General features: G+C 41.5%; 1 protein-coding gene across 1 annotated transcript; it reads left to right on the top strand.

Moving 5' to 3' along the window:
* Positions 1–415: 415 nt before the first annotated feature.
* On the top strand, positions 416–20,358 carry piwil1 (piwi-like RNA-mediated gene silencing 1). The gene is made up of 21 exons (XM_055919231.1): positions 416–559; positions 1,233–1,317; positions 1,495–1,594; positions 1,755–1,883; positions 2,054–2,268; positions 2,696–2,817; positions 3,004–3,084; positions 3,195–3,392; positions 11,069–11,177; positions 11,265–11,391; positions 11,486–11,603; positions 11,678–11,792; positions 16,306–16,493; positions 16,642–16,714; positions 16,827–17,027; positions 17,139–17,242; positions 17,373–17,443; positions 17,647–17,800; positions 17,905–18,030; positions 18,114–18,261; positions 18,435–20,358. The coding sequence occupies exons 2-21, from the start codon at positions 1,249–1,251 to the stop codon at positions 18,549–18,551; spliced, it is 2,565 nt and encodes an 854-aa protein (XP_055775206.1). The 5' UTR covers positions 416–559; positions 1,233–1,248; the 3' UTR covers positions 18,552–20,358.
* The last annotated feature ends 171 nt before the right edge of the window (positions 20,359–20,529 follow it).

The raw sequence follows: 20,529 nt of genomic DNA on the forward strand, positions 1-20,529 counted from the left end.
TGGGCTTTTGAATGACACCACCCTGTGTATTATTATGAAAAAAATGTGTTTTATGATGTCAACAAGATAAGAGTTTATTTTCTAGAAATTATAAAAGTATGTCTAGATTATAATCAGGTAGTCTACTAGGCCGATGTATAGACATGGGTTTATGTCGGTTTGTGTAGCTGCCAGGCCTGTACTTTATCTCCATCTGGTGGATATTTGTAAAATTGCAGCTGGCAGGTGCGAGAGGTATACTGAAAACTTTCAAGGTCATGAAGATCACTCCGCTCATTTATTATCTATTATCTTTCCATTCCAATATATATCTTTCTCGCCTCCGTTTTGCACATATGTATAGTTAGAATTTTTGGATCCATTTTTTACTTGAAAACAAACATATTTTATCCAATTAGTAAAATATGTTTTAAAATAAGATGCGTTGAACTGTTCATTTCATTCGCAAATTTGACGAGCGTAGTAATACTTTGAAGTGAGAAGACCTACACATACTGCGTTCAAGCAAGACAAAAATTTAATCGCTGCTACTGATTCGTTCTTTGTCTAGGTTGAGTTTGTAAGTAGGTAGAAATATTGATATCATATTTACATAAATCACCAAAGATTCTGATAGACGTTAAGTGTATACATTAACTTCATGTGAAGAATGGAATCTGTTAATTTACATGATTTGAATTTTGTACGTTAAATGTTGTCAACTAATGTTAGCGCTAACGTGAGTTAGCTAGAAAATGTTTGCTGGTTAGCTAAACAACATTCTTGTTTTTTGTTTTTTTTAGACATCACGAAAACTTATCGTGTGAGCTTGTTGAAAATAAGTTGTAATGAAACGTGTTTTTTTTTGTCAATTTAATGTGCAAAGATAGTTAGCAGTCACTCCAATGCTAGCTAGCTAAACTAGCTTTAAGGGGCCATGTGCCTGCCATGCATCTTTTTACTTCATTGTGGAAGTAGCTAGCCAGCCACTTCCCAGCGCGTGCTTTTACCTTTGTCAACCAATTTCTCTTCACTATTTGTTGTTGAAATAATTCTAATAGTTGGCTACAGGTACTGTTTTTGTTGGTCTAGCTAGGCTTTGGCAAGTAAATGTGTTGCAAGTGACTTTAATGTATGTGCTCAAACTTGGTTGACACTATTAGCGAGCTAAACCAGCTATCATACAATGAACATAGTTATCAAAATATTTTAGTAAATGGGTAAATTCTTTGCAATAACACTGTCTTCCCCAGGTTTTAGAAGCTGAAAATGACTGGCCGTGCACGAGCACGATCAAGGGGCCGAGCGCGCGGTCAAGAGACTGCCGCACCTGGCATGGTTAGTCTCCATGAGCAACTAGTTAATATGCTATCTGTTAACTAGGGCCTGGAGTAGTACATTTTAACACTTTCGTTTTGATGAAATAATTAAAGTACTTGAATCTTAAGGTGTTTGTTAATCAAATGTAAGAAATTACAGTTGTCTTCTCTGATATGAGTCTGATCTTACCTGCAGACACCCTTTCAGGAGACAGCACGTGAAGTTCCCCCCTCTGAGGGTGAGCTTGTGGGTCGAGGAAGACAGAGAACTGCCCCAGGGGCTGTGTCCTCCGAAGGTGCAGTGTGCTTTTCCTCTGGATCATCTAATATGACATGAACTCCCAAAACAACTGATTATGAATAGCTGAATTTAATGGAAATGAAAAATGCTGTGCATACATTTACAATGAACGATAGAAGGCTGACTTAAATAATTTGTGTTTTATTTTTTCATAGCCGTTATTCAGATATCTGCAGGGTTTCAGCAGGTGAAGATTGGAGAGAGAGGTGGACGGCGTCGTGACTTTCATGATGCAGGAATCAACACCAGGCAGGCCATGGAGCATGTGAGAGAGTCCAAGTCTGGTGTGTAAATGGCTTATGACTACATGGTTTGACAGGAATTGCCATGATACATCCTTATTTTTATTTTTTTTAACAAATTGTTACTGAGCTAAATCATTTAGTAAAGATTTCGAAATTAAAATGGCCCTGGCTGCAGTCAGGTTTAACGGTAACCTTTGATATTTCCTCAGGTTTTTCTGGCTCTCCCATTGAGCTGAAAGCCAACTTCTTCAAGATCCTGTCCCGCCCTCAGTGGGTGCTGTACCAGTACCATGTGGACTTCAAGCCTGTCATGGAGTCACGGCGCCTACGTTCTGCCCTCATGTATCAGCATGAGGAGACACTAGGCAAAGCTCGCACCTTTGATGGAGCCCTCCTCTTCCTGCCTCACAAACTGCACAACACGGTACAGTACACTGGAGGGCACTATTCCTCTGGTGGCTTTATGTAGTGATGTAATTTAGTACTAACTTCCTGTGTAACATGGGATTTACAGTTAAAGGTGCAATATGCAGAAATCGCTCTGCCTTTTCCTGATTGCTAAAATTCTAATAGTTTGCTTAATTTTAGTTTGACAAAACAATAATCATTGTACCATCTAAACCACTGAAATATTTTAAAATACCAAAATATTGTCTTGTACAAAACCCGAAACTAAGACTCAAACTTTCTATGTGAATTTGGTTGGGGGCGCCCAAAAAGTTGCATATTGCAGCTTTAAGTTTCTGTTAAACAACATAGAAGGCTGTTTGGCACCTAGGTGCTTTTTAGACTTAAATTAATAGATTATTCTAAATCTGCTCGGTCTTTAGATACACTTTTTTTGTTTATAGGAGACTGTGCTGTACAGTGAGACCAGAATGGGTGAGAAAGTCCAGATCACTGTCACTCTGACCAATGAGCTGCCCCCCACTTCTCCAGTGTGCCTGCAGTTCTACAACATCATCTTCAGAAGGTCAGAACACCTACTGAAGGGTCATTGTCGTGTTCACAGCTTTGAGTTTCAAAACTCTGAAAATAATATATCTGATATGATATAATATCATATCTGTAAAATAGTGGACAGTGACATGTTAACACTAAAACCCTAACCTTGGCTCTACTCCATCATTGCCTAACAGTTGTCTGTTCTTGTTTTCAGAGTGCTGAGGATGCTGAACATGCAGCAGATTGGACGCCATTACTACAACCCAACAGACCCACTTAATATCCCACAGCACAGGTCTGTATTTCACTAGCCTCAACAGTGGACTCTATGGAGACTATAGAACCATAATTAAGCAGTGTGATGTCTTCTGGCGTTTTTCACTGTGTGCTGTGTGTGTTCTTCAGGCTGACCATCTGGCCCGGTTTTACTTCCACCATCCTCCAGTACGAGTCCAGCATCATGCTGTGCACGGACGTGAGCCACAAGGTGCTGCGCAGTGAGACTGTGCTCAGCTTCATGATGAGCCTCAGGCAGCAGAGTGGAGATCAGCGCTTCCCAGAGGCCTGCACCAAGGAGCTGGTGGGACTCATCGTCCTCACCAAGTAAGACCCATTACTATAGTGTCTTCAATACTGAACTACAGGAGTCTAATCGGATTAAATCCTAAATCTGTTAATCTTGGCATAGGGAACAACTGCTTGAAAAGTGTTATCCCTTTACACTTCTGGGAATTGGCCTATATGGATAAGGCTAAATTGACATTTTTCTTACAGAATAAATATGGAAAACATATGCATAGCCATAGTAGCAATTGAAAGGGAACAGTTCATAGATAATGGGAAAATTATTAGACCGAAGGTGAGTACACAACAGTTCACCTGACACAAGACTAAATCCAAACATTACACTTGATATAAGATTTTCTGTACTTTTCACATTTGTTGATAACAATCTGAAAATACTCTGGATACATTCAGTAACATAAGACTATTCCTGGAAAATGTGGGGTAGGTGTGACATATGACCAACAAATTACAAGGGTTTGAGTTAGAGGACTAACTGGTGTCTCCAAGTAGCCACCCACCTTTCCAAAGTGTGTACAGTTCCTAAGCAGTTTCAATGCACCCATAAAAGTCATGGGTGAACAGAGAGTACAGGGGGGTGCTGAACATGCACCCTTGTGGGGCCTTTGTGTTAAAGAGCACGGTAGTGGAGATGTTGTTGCCTACATTCAACAGTAATGTATATTTTTGAGCTCTCCTAGCTGTGCCGTTGACGAACTGGAGCATTCACATTTGTAGTTTACTTTGGAACACAACTCTGCATCCCCACCATCACACAGTTACTGTTGTTTACGCAATCCAAAAACAGTCCATTATAAATCGCAATCTAGGTCAGGTGGGCATGATTTGAAAGCTTGTTCTATTGACAACATTACTAGCAAAGTTATAAAATAGGATTTTAGTGTTACGCTTTTGCAAGGCAATAAAAAAATAAAATATATATATATATATTTAATCTACACACAATACCCCAAAATGACAAAGCAAAAGTTTTTTTTTTTTTTTGTGCGCAAATGTATTAAGAATTTTTAAACTCACATTTACACAAGTGTTCAGACCCTTTACTCAGTACTTTGTTGAAGCACCTTTGGCATCGATTACAGTGTTGAGTCTTCTTGGGTATGACGCTACAAGCTCGGCACACCTGTATTATCTCCCATTCTTCTCTGCAGATCCTCTCAGACGCTGTCAGGTTGAATGGGGAGTGTCACTGCACAGCTATTTTCAGGTCTCCAGAGATGTTAGATCAGGTTCAAGTCCAGCCTCTGGCTTGGCCACTCAATGACATTCAGAGACTTGTTCCGAAGCCACTCCTGCATTGTCTTGGCTGTGTGCTTAGCGTCGTTGTCCTGTTGGAAGGTGAACCTTCGCCCCAGTCTAAGGTCCTGAATGCCCTGGAGCAGGTTTTCATGAAGGGTTTCTCTGTACTCTTTTCCGTTCATCTTTCCCTCGATCTTGAATAGTCTCCCGGTTCCTGCTGCTGGAAAAACATCCCCACAGCATCCCCACAGATGCTGCCACCACCATGCTTCGCCGTAGGGATGGTATTGGCTAAGTGATGAGCGGTGCCTGGTTTCCTCCAGACGTGACGCCAAAGAGTTCAATCCTTGGTTTCATCAGACCAGAAAATTGTGTTTCTCATGGTCTGAATCCCGTTAAGTGCCTTTTGGCTAACTCCAAGTGGGCTGTCATGTGCCTTTTACTGAGGAGTGGATTCCGTTTGGATTCCGACTCTACCATAAATGCCTGATTGGTGGACTGCTGCAGAGATGGATGTCCTACTGGAAGGTTCTCCCATCTCCACAGAGGAAATCTGGAGCACTGTCAAAATAACCATTTGGTTCTTGGTCACCTCCCTGACCAAGGCCCTTCACCCATGATTGCTCAGTTTGCCTGGGCAGCCAGCTCTAGGAAGAGTCTTGGTGGTTCCAAACTTCTTCCATTTAAGCATTTTTTTTATTTAACCTTTATTTAACTAGGCAAGTCAGTTAAGAACACATTCTTATTTACAATGACCACCTAGGAACAGTGGGTTAACTGCCTTGTTCGAGGGCAGAAGGACAGATTTTTACCATGTCAGCTCGGGGATTTGATCTAGCAACCTTTTGGTTAATGGTGCAACGCTCTAACCACTAGGCTTCCTGCCGCCCCTGAATGATGGAGGCCCTTGTGTTCTTGGGGACCTTACCTTCAATGTTGCTGACGTTTTTTGTACCCTTACTCAGATCTGTGCCTCGACACAATCCTGTCTCAGAGCTCTATGGACAATTCCTTAGACCTAGATTGGTTTTTACTCTGACATGCACTGTCAACGGTGGGACCTTATATAGACAAGTGAGTGCCTTTCCAAATCATGTCCAATCAATTTAATTTACCACAGAAAGACTCAAATGAAGTTGTAGAAACATATCAAGGATGATCAATGGAAACACGATGCACCAGAGATCAGTTTTGAGTCTCATAGCAAAGGGTCTAAATACTTATGTACAGTTGAAGTTGGAAGTGATTGATTTCTTTCAGCTTTTATTTATATCATCACATTCCCAGTGGGTCAGAAGTTTACATACACTCAATTAGTATCTGGTAGCATTGCCTTTAAATGGTTTAATTTGGGTCAAGCGTTTCGGGTAGCCTTCCACAAGCTTCCCACAATAAGTTGGGTGAATTTTGGCCCATTCCTCCTGACAGAGCTGGTGTAACTGAGTCAGGTTTGTAGGCCTCCTTGCTCGCACACACTTTTTCAGTTCTGCCCACAAGTTTTCTATGGGATTGAGGTCAGGGCTTTGTGAGGGCCACTCCAATACCTTGACGTTGTTGCCCTTAAGCCATTTTGCCACAACTTTGGAAGTATGCTTGGGGTCATTGTCCATTTGGAAGACCCAATTGCGACCAAGCTTTAATCTCCTGACTGATGTCTTGAGATGTTGCTTCAATATATCCACATAATTGTCCTTCCTCGTGGTGCCATCTATTTTGTGAAGTGCACCAGTCACTCCTGCAGCAAAGCACCCCCACAACATGATGCTGCCACCCCCGTGCTTCACAGTTCGGATGGTGTTCTTTGGCTTGCAAGCCTCCGCCTTTTTCCTCCAAACATAACGATAGTCATTATGGCCAAACAGTTCTATTTTTGTTTCATCAGACCAGAGGACATTTCTCCAAAAAGTACGATCTTTGTCTCCATGTGCAGTTGCAAACCGTAGTCCGGCTTTTTTAGGGCAGTTTTGGAGCAGTGGCTTCTTCCTTGCTGAGCGGCCTTTCAGGTTATGTCGATATAGGACTCGTTTTCTTCTGTGGATATTGATACTTTTGACCTTGTTTCCTCCAGCATCTTCACACGGTCATTTGCTGCTGTTCTGGGATTGATTTGCACTTTTCGCACCAAAGTACGTTAATCTCTAGGAGACAGAACGCGTCTCCTTCCTGAGCGGTATGATGGCTGCGTGGTCTCTTGGTGATTATACTTGCATACTATTGTTTGTACAGATGAACGTGGTACCTTCAGGCGTTTGGAAATTGCTCCCAAGGATGAACCAGACTTGTGGAGGTCTACAATTTTTTTTCTGAGGTCTTGGCTGATTTCTTTTGATTTTCCCATGATGTCAAGCAAAGAGGCACTGAGTTTGAAGGTAGGCCTTGAAATACATCCACAGGTACACCTCCAATTAACTCAAATGATGTCAATTAGCCCAAATGATGTCAATTAGCTTATCAGAATCTTCTCAAGCCATGACATAATTTTCTGGAATTTTCCAATCTGTTAACCTCTCTGGGATAGATGGGACGCTTGCGTCCCAACAGCCATGTCAAAATGTAGAGCGCCAAATTCAAAAAAATTATATAAAATTAAACTTGATTAAATCACACATATAAGATATCAAATTAAAGCTACACTCGTTGTGAATCCAGCCAACATGTCAGATTTCAAAAAGGCTTTTCGGCGAAAGCATAAGATGCTATTATCTGATGATAGCCCAATGTAAACAAGAGAGTGTAGCCTATTTCAACCATGCTAGCGCTACTCAAAACGCTAATATTAAATATAAAACATGCATTACCTTTGACGAGATTCTTTTGTTGGCACTCCAATATGTCCCATAAACATCACAAATGGTCCTTTTGTTCGATTAATTCCATCCATATATATCCAAATTGTCCATTTATTTGGCGCCGTTGTACCAGGAAAAACAGCGTTCAATTTGAACAAAATCACGACACAATATCTAAAAAAAATTACCTCTAAACTTTGCCAAAACATTTCAAAGTACTTTTGTAATACAGCTTAAGGTATTTGTAAACGTTAATAATCGATCAAATTGAAGACAGGTCAATCTGTTTTCAATACAGGATATCAACAAACTCACGGAACATTTCACGTCTTGCCCAAATCTCAAACATAAACAAACGACGTCCCTCCACTTCCGGGTCAATATCTTGTTCACCTCACTAAGAAAAAACCTTAACCATTTTCCATACAATGGCGACATCCAGTGGAAGCAGTAGAAACTGCGCATTTACTGATTAGAATTCTGGTTTGCCCAAAACAATCCATTGAACATAGAGGAACTTAACAATAAAAAAGTTAGTCCTCAGGGTTTTGACTGCTATATAAGTTCTGTTATACTTACAGATATGATTCAAACAGTTTTAGAAACTTCAGAGTGTTTTCTATCCAAATCTACTAATTATATGCATATCTTATATTCTGGGGATGAGTAGCACGAAGTTGAAATTGCGCACGCTATTTTTCCCTAAGTGAAAATTCTGCACCCTATCATCAAGAAGTTAAAAGGCACAGTCAACTTGTAAACATTTGACCCACTGGAATTGTGATGCAGTGAATAAGTGAAATAATCTGTCTGTAAACAATTGTTGGGAAAAATTACTTGTCATGCACAAAGTAGATGTCCTAACTGACTTGCCAAAACTATAATTTGTTAACAAGAAATTTGTGGAGTGGTTGAAAAATGGGTGTATGTGAACTTCTGACTTCAACTGTAAATACTCATTTTTAATGAATTTGTAAAAATGTCTAAACCTGTTTTCGCTCTGTCATTATGGGGTGCTGCGTGTAGATTGAGGGAAAACAATTATTTAATACATTTTATAATAAGGCTGTAACATAACAAAATGTGGATAAAGAGATTTCCGAATGCAGGGTTCTGGGCTGAGGCCGGCTAGTGGTGACTAAGTATGATGGCCTTCAGATAGAAGCTGTTTTTCTGTCTCTCAGTCCCTGCTTTGATGCACCTGTACTGACCTCGCCTTTTGAATGATAGCGGGTGAACAGGCCTTGGCTTGGGTGGTTAATGTCCTTGATGATCTTTTTTGCCTTCCTGTGACACCGGGTGCTGTAAATGTCCTGGAGGGCGGGCAGTGTGCCCCCGGTGATGTTTATTTTATCCATCCACACTAGACGCGATCAGGACACGCAGGTTGAAATATCAAACGAACTATGAACCAACCATATTAATTTGGGGACAGGTCGAAAATAATTTAACAATCAAGGCACTTTAGTTCAGTAGTTTGCTGTTGCTAGCTGGGTTGTTATTTTACCTGAAATGCTCAAGGTCCTCTACTCTGACAATTAATCCACAGATAAAAGGGTAAATAAAGCGAGTTAGATTCTAGTAATCTCCTCCAGTCTTCTTTGAACTTTATGGCGGTTGGCAACCAACTTTAAGGTGCACTACCACCACCATCTGGACTGGAGTGTGGACCTCGGTTAATCGTTCAATCATCCACGTGGGTATATGCTCCTAAAAACCAATGAGGAGATGGGAGAGCCGGGACTTCCAGCGCGTTAAGCTTCACAAATAGAACCAAGTTCTATTTTAACGCCTGGCTACGCAGATGTTCGTTGACGGTGCGATGATTGAATAACATGTATGTGTACATTTATTTTGCAACGCGCACTTAACCCGCGTGGTATGTATGTTAAGGGCCAAGCCGAATTTCTTCAGATTGTCAGTGATGTGTACGCCGAAGAATGGTGAGGACGTACTCCAACCCCCGTCCACAATCAGCTTCTTTGTTTTGTTGAGGGAGAGGTTATTTTCCTGGTACCACTCTGCCAGGGCCTTCACCTCCCTGTAGGCTTTCTCGTCGTTGTTGGTAATCAAGCCTACCTACCACTGTTGTCGTCTGCAATCTCCATGATTGAGTTGGAGGCTTGCGTGGCCACGCAGTCATGGGTGAACAGGGAGTACAGGGCTGAGCATGTACCCTTGTGGGGCCTTTGTGTTAATGAGCAGAGTAGTGGAGATGTTGTTACCTACCTCCACCACCTGGCGGCTGCCCGTCATTAAGTCCAGGACCCAGTTGCACAGGGCCCTGAGTTTATAGTGTTCCTTTTTTTTTTTTTTTTTTACCATTTTAATTATTTTTTACATTTACAGCTCATTAAATTACTTCAATCGGTGCAGATGGAGAAGGCAAGCTAGCTGTTTACATGTGTGATGAACAGACAAGTGTAGCCTGGTGCAAGATGCCAAATTTTGCGGATGGGTTGAGGAGGCTTGACTCGCTTAGGCATCTTGTTATGACATATTAGGCCCACAGAATTATACCTGTGAATGGCTTCTATGGGGTAACTGAGTGTCCTTCAAGCTAGCGCACTAACACGCTTGACCTTGCTAGCTAACAAGCTTCTGAGCGACACCAGAATTAAAAACACGTCTTTGTAAATCCCACGTGGAACGTTATAACTAGGCCTATAGTATCCTGAACTAGCATTGGAAATTAATCCATTCTTCTCTCGCTCATTAAAAATCTCTCCCTATCTCCTGAATCAAGCTTGTTACCTCAATACAGTAGCCTATGCTTTGGAGGTGGGAGGGGCAGGTAGCCTAAACAGGCAAAGATTTTCAGCTTGAAGGCAGACACTGGAATAAGTTTCTAAGGGACAGCGTGAGGGCTTTGAATAGGCATTTTGTTGTGGGACTACAAAAAAGTCTGGAACATAAAATAACGTTAACTGCTTCCCATGCTTTTAAAATAACGGTCCTGTTCCGGAACAGTATGGATTACAGTATGGTTACAGGTTCCGTTTCTGTTCCTTGAAAAAGTTATTTATTTTACAGTTTTCTGGTCAGTTCCCTGAACCAACCCCTGGTCATGAGTGCATTCAGGGGCGTGTGCTTCGGGGAGTTTTCTTCACAATAAACAAACAAGCACATTCTGTTAAAAACAACCCAGTGTATGAAGCCATGTCATCTTGTAACTGTACATCAAACACAGTGATGTTAAACGTTAACACTGTATATGCACATTTGGACTCACAGTTGTTTGGCTGGCTTGTATGACATCAAAGCTGTGTTTATTATAATCCTCAACGTCTCATCTTTCAAAATACATAGTCATCAATTTACAGCATTTCCCTCACTCAAACAACAAAAAATGCTGGTCAGTTACCGGGAGGGATGGGGGCAATTTCTTGTTGTGTGAGGTGCTCAAGTTCAGAACCTTTGTCAGTTAAAACCCATACAGCGCCATAAAGCGGAGAGCCAGAGCTCTGACGTCATGTAAAGCATGTTAGTGGCCAACTGCCATTTTTCAACCCCGAGTACGAGTGTAAAGGGCTATGGTCTTTGCTTCCATGTATTTCACATACGCACTATTGATAACATGTTAAGATTCTGCCATGGGTAACAATGACATGAATTAACAATGGAAAATTAGGCTTCATCCTAATGTAAATGCATAATTTCCCTTAGGTACAACAACAAAACCTACAGGATTGATGACATTGCGTGGGACCATACTCCCAACAACACATTCAAGAGGGGAGACTCTGAGATTTCTTTCAAAGACTACTACAAGGCAGTAGGTTTTGTCCCACACACACGCGTATGAGCTGTTGTCACTTAATGGAACCTTGACTGAACTAATGGTGGTTTAATTTCTCTTTAGCAATATGGTCTGGACATCACTGACGGCAACCAGGTGCTTCTGATCAGCCATATGAAGAAGATTGGTCCTTCTGGAGTACCGCCCCAAGGGCCGGCCATGCTTGTCCCAGAGTTCTGCTACCTCACAGGTACCACTGACTATAACAAAACACTGGAAATGTTTTTTAAGTGTTAAATGTACTGTCGTGCCAAGTATTATGTGATCAAACCACTCTTCAAAAGGCCTGACTGACAAGATGCGTGCTGACTTCAACATCATGAAGGACCTGTCCACCCACACCAGACTGACTCCAGAGCAGAGGGAGGGGCGGCTCAACCGCTTCGTTGGGAACATCCACCAGTAAGTTTAATGTCTGTGGTTTCTATTCCCCAGTTTTGATTGATTACAATACTGATCATCTCTTTCTTTTGAAGGAACACGGAGGCCCAGACAGAGCTGAATACCTGGGGACTCAACTTTGACAACAAACTCCTGAGCCTCACAGGCAGAGTCCTCCCTGCGGAAAGGATTGTGCAGGGTTCCAGAACAGTAAATAATCCAATTTTATTGTTGTTTAAAACCTGTTAGGGCTAGGGGACAGCATTTTCACGTTCGGATGAAAAGCGTGCCCAGAGTAAACTTCCTGCTACTCAGGCCCAGATGCTAATATATGCATATTATTAGTAGTATTGGATAGAAAACACTCTGAAGTTTCTAAAACTGTTTGAATGATGTCTGTGAGTATAACAGAACTCATATGGCAGGCGAAAACCTGAGAAAAATCCAACCAGGAAGTGGGAAATCTTTGTAGTTTTTCAACTCATTGCCTATCGAATATACAGTGTCTATGGGGTCATATTGCACTTCCTAAGGCTTCCACTAGATGTCAACAGTCTTTAGAACCTTGTTTGAGGCTTCTACTGTGAAATGGGGGCGAATGAGAGCTGATTAACCTGTCTGGCACCAGTGTTCCGCTAGCGGAACTCCTCCCACATTCCACTGAAAAGGCAGAGTGCGAAATTCAAAAGATATTTTTTAGAAATATTTAACTTTCACACATTAACAAGTCCAATACAGCAAATGAAAGATACACATCTTGTGAATCCAGTCAACATGTCCGATTTTTAAAATGTTTTACAGCGAAAACACCACATATATTTATGTTAGCTCACCACCAAATACAAAAAAGGACAGACATTTTTCACAGCACAGGTAGCATGCACAAAGCCAACCTAACTAACCAAGAACCAACCAAACTAACCAAGAAACAACTTCATCAGATGACAGTCTTATAACATGTTATACAATAAATCTATGTTTTGTTCGAAAAATGTGCATATTTGAGGTATAAATCAGTTTTACATTGCAGCTACCATCACAGCTACCGTCAGAAATAGAACCGAAGCAGCCAGAGTAATTACAGACACCAACGTCAAATACCTAAATACTCATCATAAAACATTTCTGAAAAATCGATGGTGTACAGCAAATTAGACAAACATCTTGTGAATCCAGCCAATATTTCCGATTTTTTTTAAAAGTGTTTTACAGCGAAAATACAATTTAGCATTATATTAGCTTACTACAATAGCCTACCACACTACCGCATTCATTCATCAAGGCACGTTAGCGATAGCAATAGGCACGTTAGCAATAGGGAATAAACCTGCAAAAGATATTAATTATCACTAACCTTCATAAACCTTCATCAGATGACAGTCCTATAACATCAGGTTATACATACACTTATGTTTAGTTCGAAAATGTGCATATTTAGAGCTGAAATCAGTGGTTATACATTGTGCTAACGTAGCATCTTTTTCCCAGAATGTGCAGATATTTTTATGACACTCAACTATTCTGACCAAATAACTATTCATAAACGTTACTAGAAAATACATGTTGTATAGGAAATGATAGATACACTAGTTCTTAATGCAATCGCTGTGTTAGAATTCTAAAAATAACTTAATTACGACATCCAGCTTAGTTATAGCGAGAGAGTACCCAAAATCTGGGCACAAACGACTAGTACAACATGTTCGACAGATATATGAAATAGCATCAAAAAATGGGTCCTACTTTTGACGATCTTTCATCAGAATGTTGTACAAGGGGTCCTTTGTCCAGAACAATCGTTGTTTGGATTTAGAATGTCCTCTTCTCCAGTCAATTAGCACGGAAAGCTAGCAAAGTAGCGCGAAGCTCTCCTTCCTGAACAAAGGCACACAACGCAACACGCCTAACGTCCCGAATAAATTTCAATAATCTAATAAAACTATATTGAAAAAACATACTTTACGATGATATTGTCACATGTATCAAATAAAATCAAAGCCGGAGATATTAGTCGTCCATAACGACAGCTTTACAGAAGGCAAAACCAGGTCCCTTCATGCGCTCTCCAGAAAACAGGAAACTGGTGACACGTCATGCCGAGAGCTTTTATTCGACCCCAGATCAAGTTATACACTCCATTTCTTCTCTCACTGCCTGTCGATATCTAGTGGAAGACGTATGAAGTGCATGTATACTGATATATATGAAGCCCATTTATAGGCAGGCCCTAGAACAGAGCATCGATTTCAGATTTTTCACTTCCTGTCAGGAAGTTTGCTGTAAAATGAGTTCTGTTTTACTCACAGATATAATTCAAACGGTTTTAGGAACTAGAGAGTGTTTTCTATCCAATAGTAATAATAATATGCATATTGTACGAGCAAGAATTGAGTACGAGGCCGTTTAAATTGGGCACGATTTTCCCCCAAAGTGAAAACAGCGCCCTCTGTCCTCAACAGGTTAGCAGGTCTGCCAGAGTGCCATGAGCTGATCACGCGCGCACACTTGAGTGACCTGAGTTCCATTGCAATTCTAAAGACAAAGGAATTCTCCGGTTGGAACATTATTGAAGATTTATGTTAAAAACATCCTAAAGATTGATTCTATACATCATTTGACATGTTTTACGGACTTTAACGGAACTTTTTGACTTTTCGCCTGGACCTAGTGATCGCGCGTCATGAATTTGGATTTGTGAACTCAAGGCTCAGACAACGAGGAGGTATTAGGACATAAATTATGGACTTTATCGAACTAAACAAACATTTATTGTGGAACTGGGATTCCTGGGAGTGCATTCTGATGAAGATCATCAAAGGTAAGTGAATATTTATAATGCTATTTCTGACTTCTGTTGACTCCATAACATGGCGGGTATCTGTTTGGCTTGTTTTGGTCTCTGAGCGCCGTAATCAGATTATTGCATGGTTTGCTTTTTCCGTAAAGCTTTTTTGAAATCTGACAAAGCAGTTGCATTAAGGAGAAGTATATCTATAATTCTGTGCATAATACTTGTATCTTTTATCAAAGTTTATTATGAGTATTTCTGTAAATTGATGTGGCTCTGTGCAAATTCACAGAATGTTTTGGAGGCAAAGCCAAATGTGAACTGAGGTTTTTGGATATAAATATGAACTTTATCAAACAAAACATACATGTATTGTGTAACATGTTGTCCCGGGAGTGTCATCTGATGAAGAATATCAAAGGTTAGTGATTCATTTTCTCTATTTCTGCTTTTTGTGACTACCGTAATTGCTGGACTATTAAGCGCACCTAAATATAAGCCGCACCCACTGAATTAAAAAAAATATATATTTTGTACATAAATATTATATAAATATTTATATTTTGTGTGTTAAGTTATCATTTCAGTTTTACTTGGTGTTATCACTGTTACACACAGACGTGTCTATAAGCCGCAGGTGCCTACTGGTACATTGAAACAAATGAACTTTACACAGCCTTTAAACGAAACACGGCTTGTAACAAAAATAAATAGGCTTTAACGAAACACGTCTTCTAACAAAAATAAATAGGCTTTAACGAAACAGGCTTGTAACAATTTTTTTATTTTTTAAATAGCAGTAAACAGTAGCCTACCATGAAAGTCCTTGGTCACTATCTTCCTCCTGTGCACTGAAACCACTGAAGTCATCTCCTTTGGTGTCGGAGTTGAATAGCCTCAGAATTGCTTCATCCGATGTTGGATCGTTTTCATTGTGCTCTCCTCACTTTCATCCGGAGGCAAATTCCCCGCTGAGCTTATGCTGCCCTCTTCAATACGCAACAGCTCCACGCTGTCAGGACCCACTGGCAGATTTGACCATAAGTCGCTCTTCGCATGCGGCCCGTTTTAGTGAAGGATTTCTCCCCACTTGTCATCCAAGCCTCATTTTCTAGTTCGGGCCATCTGCTTTTCTTTCCTCTGAAAGCTTTTGTTGTCTTTTTGCACTAAGTCAGTTTCTCACGCTGCTGTTTCCAACGTCTTATCATCGACTCATTAAGGCCAAGCTCCCGTGCAGCAGCTCTATTTCCTTTTCAAACAGCCAGATCGATCGCCTTCAAATTGAAAGCTGAATCATATGCATTTCTCCGTGTCTTTGCCATGATGAGGGTGACAAAATGACTACCGTAATCAGAATGATGGAAAGTTTGAGCGCGCTCGATTTACTTCACATTATGTGACGGTGCTCAGTTTTTTGGCGGCATGAATTTGTGAAAGCGGGAAAAATCCATAAATTAGCCGCGTCATTGTATAAAGCGCAAGGTTCATAGCGTGGGAAAAAAGTAGCGGCTTATAGTCCGGAAATTACGGTACTCTCTTTGGTTGGAAAATGGCTGTATGCTGTCTGTGACTAGGTGCTGACCTAACATTATGATATGTTGTGCTTTCGCCGAAAAGCCTTTTTGAAATCGGACACTGGTTGGATTAACGAGAAGTTTATCTTTAAAATGGTGTGTAATACTTGTATGTTTGAGAAATTTGAATTATGAGATTTCTGTTTGAATTTGGCGCCCTGCAATTTCACTGGCTGTTGGCGAGGGGTTCCCAGACAGGTTAATACAACACAAAATCAAATTTTTAGTGTTGTTTATATTAGAATATTGGGGTAGGGCGTCTTCCTGCACTTTCCTGATTTAACAGGTTAACTTTCAATGTTTGAAGTATGGTATTTTCAGCAGATGTAATGTAACTGCTATTTCTTGTATTTTCTCCTAGTATGAGTACAACCCCTGGCAAGCAGACTGGTCCAAGGAAATGAGAGGCATCCCACTGATCAGTTGCCGACCACTGGAGAACTGGTTAATGTTCTTCACCCGCAGGAACAATGATGTGGCCCAGGCCCTCCTGCAGACCCTCAACAAGGTCTCCACACCCCTGGGCATCCGCATGCAGAGGGCCATCATGTGAGTGCACACACACACACACACACACACACAGAGAGTAAGATACAGAGAACTGCACTACCCAGTTGTAGGCTTCACTTGGTATTCCATTTCTCACCAGAGAAATGACTTGATGTCCCAGAGTTGACATAACATTCCATTCTTCCAGGGTGGAGTACGAGGACCGCCAGGAGTCTCTGCTCAGGGCTCTGCAGCAGAATGTTAAGAAAGAAACCCAGATGGTCAGTAGTCACTCAGCTAAAGTCTGGCTAAACATGACTGTCATGGTGTTATTACAAACATGTTGCAGCTATCTGTCAAGAATCTGTCAGTTGTGTTGGGTTCCTTCCTAAGGTGGTGGTGGTCTTGCCCAGCAACAGAAAGGACAAGTACGACAGTGTGAAGAAGTATCTGTGTGTGGACTGCCCCACACCCAGCCAGTGTGTGGTGGCCCGCACCCTTGCCAAACAACAGGCCCTCATGACTGTGGCCACCAAGATCGCCCTGCAGATTAACTGCAAGATGGGAGGAGAGCTGTGGAGCGTGGAGATCCCAGTAAGACACACGCACAAATAAAATGCACCCCATGTATTTCAATGGAAGAATGTGCCTATGCTAAGCCGATACACTTGAAAGACATAAACACCTTACCTCCCTGTTTTACAGCTGAAGCAGCTGATGATTGTGGGCATTGACTGCTACCACGACACGGCTGCTGGCAAGAGATCAATTGGAGCTCTGGTGGCCAGTCTTAACCAGGGCATGTCCAGGTATGTGTCCTTATGGCAAGGAGGCATGCATGGACACTTTCCCATCAGGGTTTGTTGCCAAGCAAAGAGTGTGATATTATGATGAATGAGTTAACAATTAAACTAATGGGACATACCTCTGATTTCCCAGGTGGTTCTCAAAGTGTGTGCTGCAGAACCGTGGACAGGAGATCATGGACGGACTCAAGGTGGCGCTGCAAGGCATGTTCAGTCAAATCAAACACTTGTTACATAAAAGGAACTATTAAAAGCTGACTTCCAAGTGTTTTTCTAGGATCCATTTGAGCCAATTTAGTGAGTCACATTTGTGACCACTTTTTCAAAGTCTAGGGCTGAAAGGGTTTTATCCCTATTGAAGTTTGTGACCATGATCCCCAGTATCCTGACAGCAGGCTCTTTTCCAGGTGCCCTGAAGGCGTGGCTGAAGCACAACAACTGCCTGCCGTCACGTATCATTGTGTACAGAGACGGAGTGGGAGACGGGATGCTGCAGAGCGTGGTCAACTACGAGGTGCCACAGATCATGGAGTCCATCAAGACCATGGGACACGACTACGCGTAAGAGACGATCTATTCTAGAAACTCGCCACTGTATTGACTCCATTTCAATCAACAGTCATTCTATTGCTGATATTGTTATTTCCTGTGTTACCCCCTGCTAGACCCAAACTCACCTTGGTGGTTGTGAAGAAGCGCATCAGTTCCAGGTTCTTTGCCCGCATCGATGGCAAGCTGACCAACCCTCCCCCTGGAACATGCATCGATACTGAGGTCACCCGCCCAGAATGGTATGATCATTGACTGATTTATCAATCATGGAAATGTAATCATATGTGACTACGTATCCTTATTGTCTGTCTTTCCTTTTCAGGTACGACTTCTTCATCGTCAGCCAGGCCGTCCGCATGGGCAGTGTTTCCCCAACCCACTACAATGTGGTGTACGACAGCAGCGGACTGAAGCCTGACCACATGCAGCGACTAACCTACAAACTCTGCCACATGTACTACAACTGGCAGGTAGGCTGGATTCTCGTAGCTAGTTGTATTGCAAACATTCCTAGCTGAAGACTACTGCTCTATCATATTGATTATTGATTGCTATATTGTTGAGTATTGTTTATTTCGGACATGATAGTAAGTAGTATATTGAGGGTATGCATGTCATTGGTTTTCTGTGTGCTTATCTCCAGGGAATCATCCGGGTGCCTGCACCCTGTCAATACGCCCACAAATTGGCCTTCCTGGTGGGCCAGAGCATCCACAGAGAGCCCAACATGAACCTGGATGACTTCCTCTACTACCTGTAAAAGAGAGCACAAGCTACCTAAAGAGTACATTGGAGAACCTGGTTTCCTTGAAACTGTTTGATTTTTGTTTAGGAAATTGACTGAATTTATTTGGGGGTAAAGTGGTTAGGATATTCCCCAATTTACAGGAGAGTGAAACCATTTTTATTTTTTTTATACTTCAGCAATTTGATTCTCTTCTGTTTTATGCTAATGTTTTATTTGAAAAAATATTTGTAGATGGTCATTGCAAGGTGTTTTATTTGTGTGACAAGGTATGAGACTGTTTTGAGAAGTTTGCTACCTCAGCTTTTATTTTGGCTGTACAGTGCATTTGGAAAGAACCCTTGACTTTCTCCACATTTTGTTACGTTACAGCCGTATTCTAAAAATTGATTAAATTGCTGTTTTTCTCATCAATTTACACGCAATACCCAATAATGACAAAGCAAAAATATGTAAGTATTCAGACTCTTTACTCAGTACTTTGTGGAAGCACCTTTGGCAGCGAGTACAACCTCAAGACTTCTTGGGTATGACGTTACAAGCTTGGCACACCTGTATTTGGGGAGTTTCTCCCATTTCTTCTCTGCAGATCCTCTCAAGCTCTGTCAGGTTGGATGGGGAGCGTTACTGCACAGCTATTTTCAGGTCTCCAGAGATGTTCAACCAGGTTCAAGTCCGGGCTCTGGCTGGGCCACAAAGACAATCAGAGACTTGTCCGAAGCCACACCTGCGTTGTCTTGGCTGTGTGCTTAGGGTCATTGTCCTGTTGGGAGAGGAACCTTCGCCCTAGTCTGAGGTCCTGAGCGCTCTGGAGCAAGTTTTTATTGAGGATCTCTGTTAATCTTTGCCTCTCCTGACTAGTCTCCCGGTCCCTGCCTCTGAAAAACATCCCCACAGCATGATGCTGCCACCACCATGCTTCACCGTAGGGATGGTGCCAGGTTTCCTCCAGATGTGAAGCTTGGCATTCAGGCCAAAGAGTTAAATCTTGGTATCATCAGACCAGAGAATGTTATTTCTCATGGTCTCAGAGTCCTTTAGGTGTCTTTTGGCAAACTCCAAGCGGCTGCCTTCTTTTACTGAGGAGTGGCTTCCATCTGGCAATTGGTGGAGTGCTGCAGAGATGGTTGTCCTTCTGGAAGGTCCTCCCATCTCCACAGAGGAACTCTGGTCACTCTGACAGAGCTCCATCGGGTTCTTGGTCACCTCTGTGACCAAGGCCCGCTCCCTTGATTGCTCAGTTTGGCCAGCCGGCTCTAGGAAGTGTCTTGATGGTTCCAAACTATAAGGTCCCACACTGTCAACTGTGGGACCTTTTATATAGACAGGTGTGTGCCTTTCTGAATCATGTCCAATCAATTGAATTTACTACAGGTGGACTCTAATCAAGTTGTAGAAACATCTGAAGGATGATCAATGGAAACAGAATGCACCTGAGCTCAATTTCGAGTCTCATAGCAAAGGGTCTGAAAACGTATGTAAATAAGGTGTTTCTGTTTTTTATTTTTAATACATTTGCAAAAATTTCTAAACCTGTTTTTGCTTTGTCATCATGGGGTATTTTGTGTAGATTGAGGGCAAAAAAATATTTAATCCATTTTAGAATAAGGCTGGAACAACAATGTGGAAAAAGTCAAGGGGTTTGATTACTTTCCGAACGCACTGTACCTCTTTGTTCAATATCACAGTGAACATTAAGGTTATTGTCTGGGTTGAAAATGTATTGTTTCAACTTTGGCGCAAAGTTGCACTTAAATGACATGTTGTTTAAAAAAAAAATTGCCATTAAATCAATTGATTAAAATAATTGTGGATCAAGTTTTGTTTAATTTGATTACCCTTCAGTAAAAGTTTACTTTGTAGTACTGTTATTGCATTACTGTCTAGCATGCTCAAACTCAACTCTGGACCTCAAAGCCAATTCCACTGTGTTTTTTTCATTGTTCCTCTCTAATCAGGGACTGATTTAGACCTGTTATACCAGGTGGGTGCA

Source organism: Salvelinus fontinalis, chromosome 4, assembly GCF_029448725.1.
Source record: "Salvelinus fontinalis isolate EN_2023a chromosome 4, ASM2944872v1, whole genome shotgun sequence".
Classification (NCBI taxonomy): domain Eukaryota; kingdom Metazoa; phylum Chordata; class Actinopteri; order Salmoniformes; family Salmonidae; genus Salvelinus; species Salvelinus fontinalis.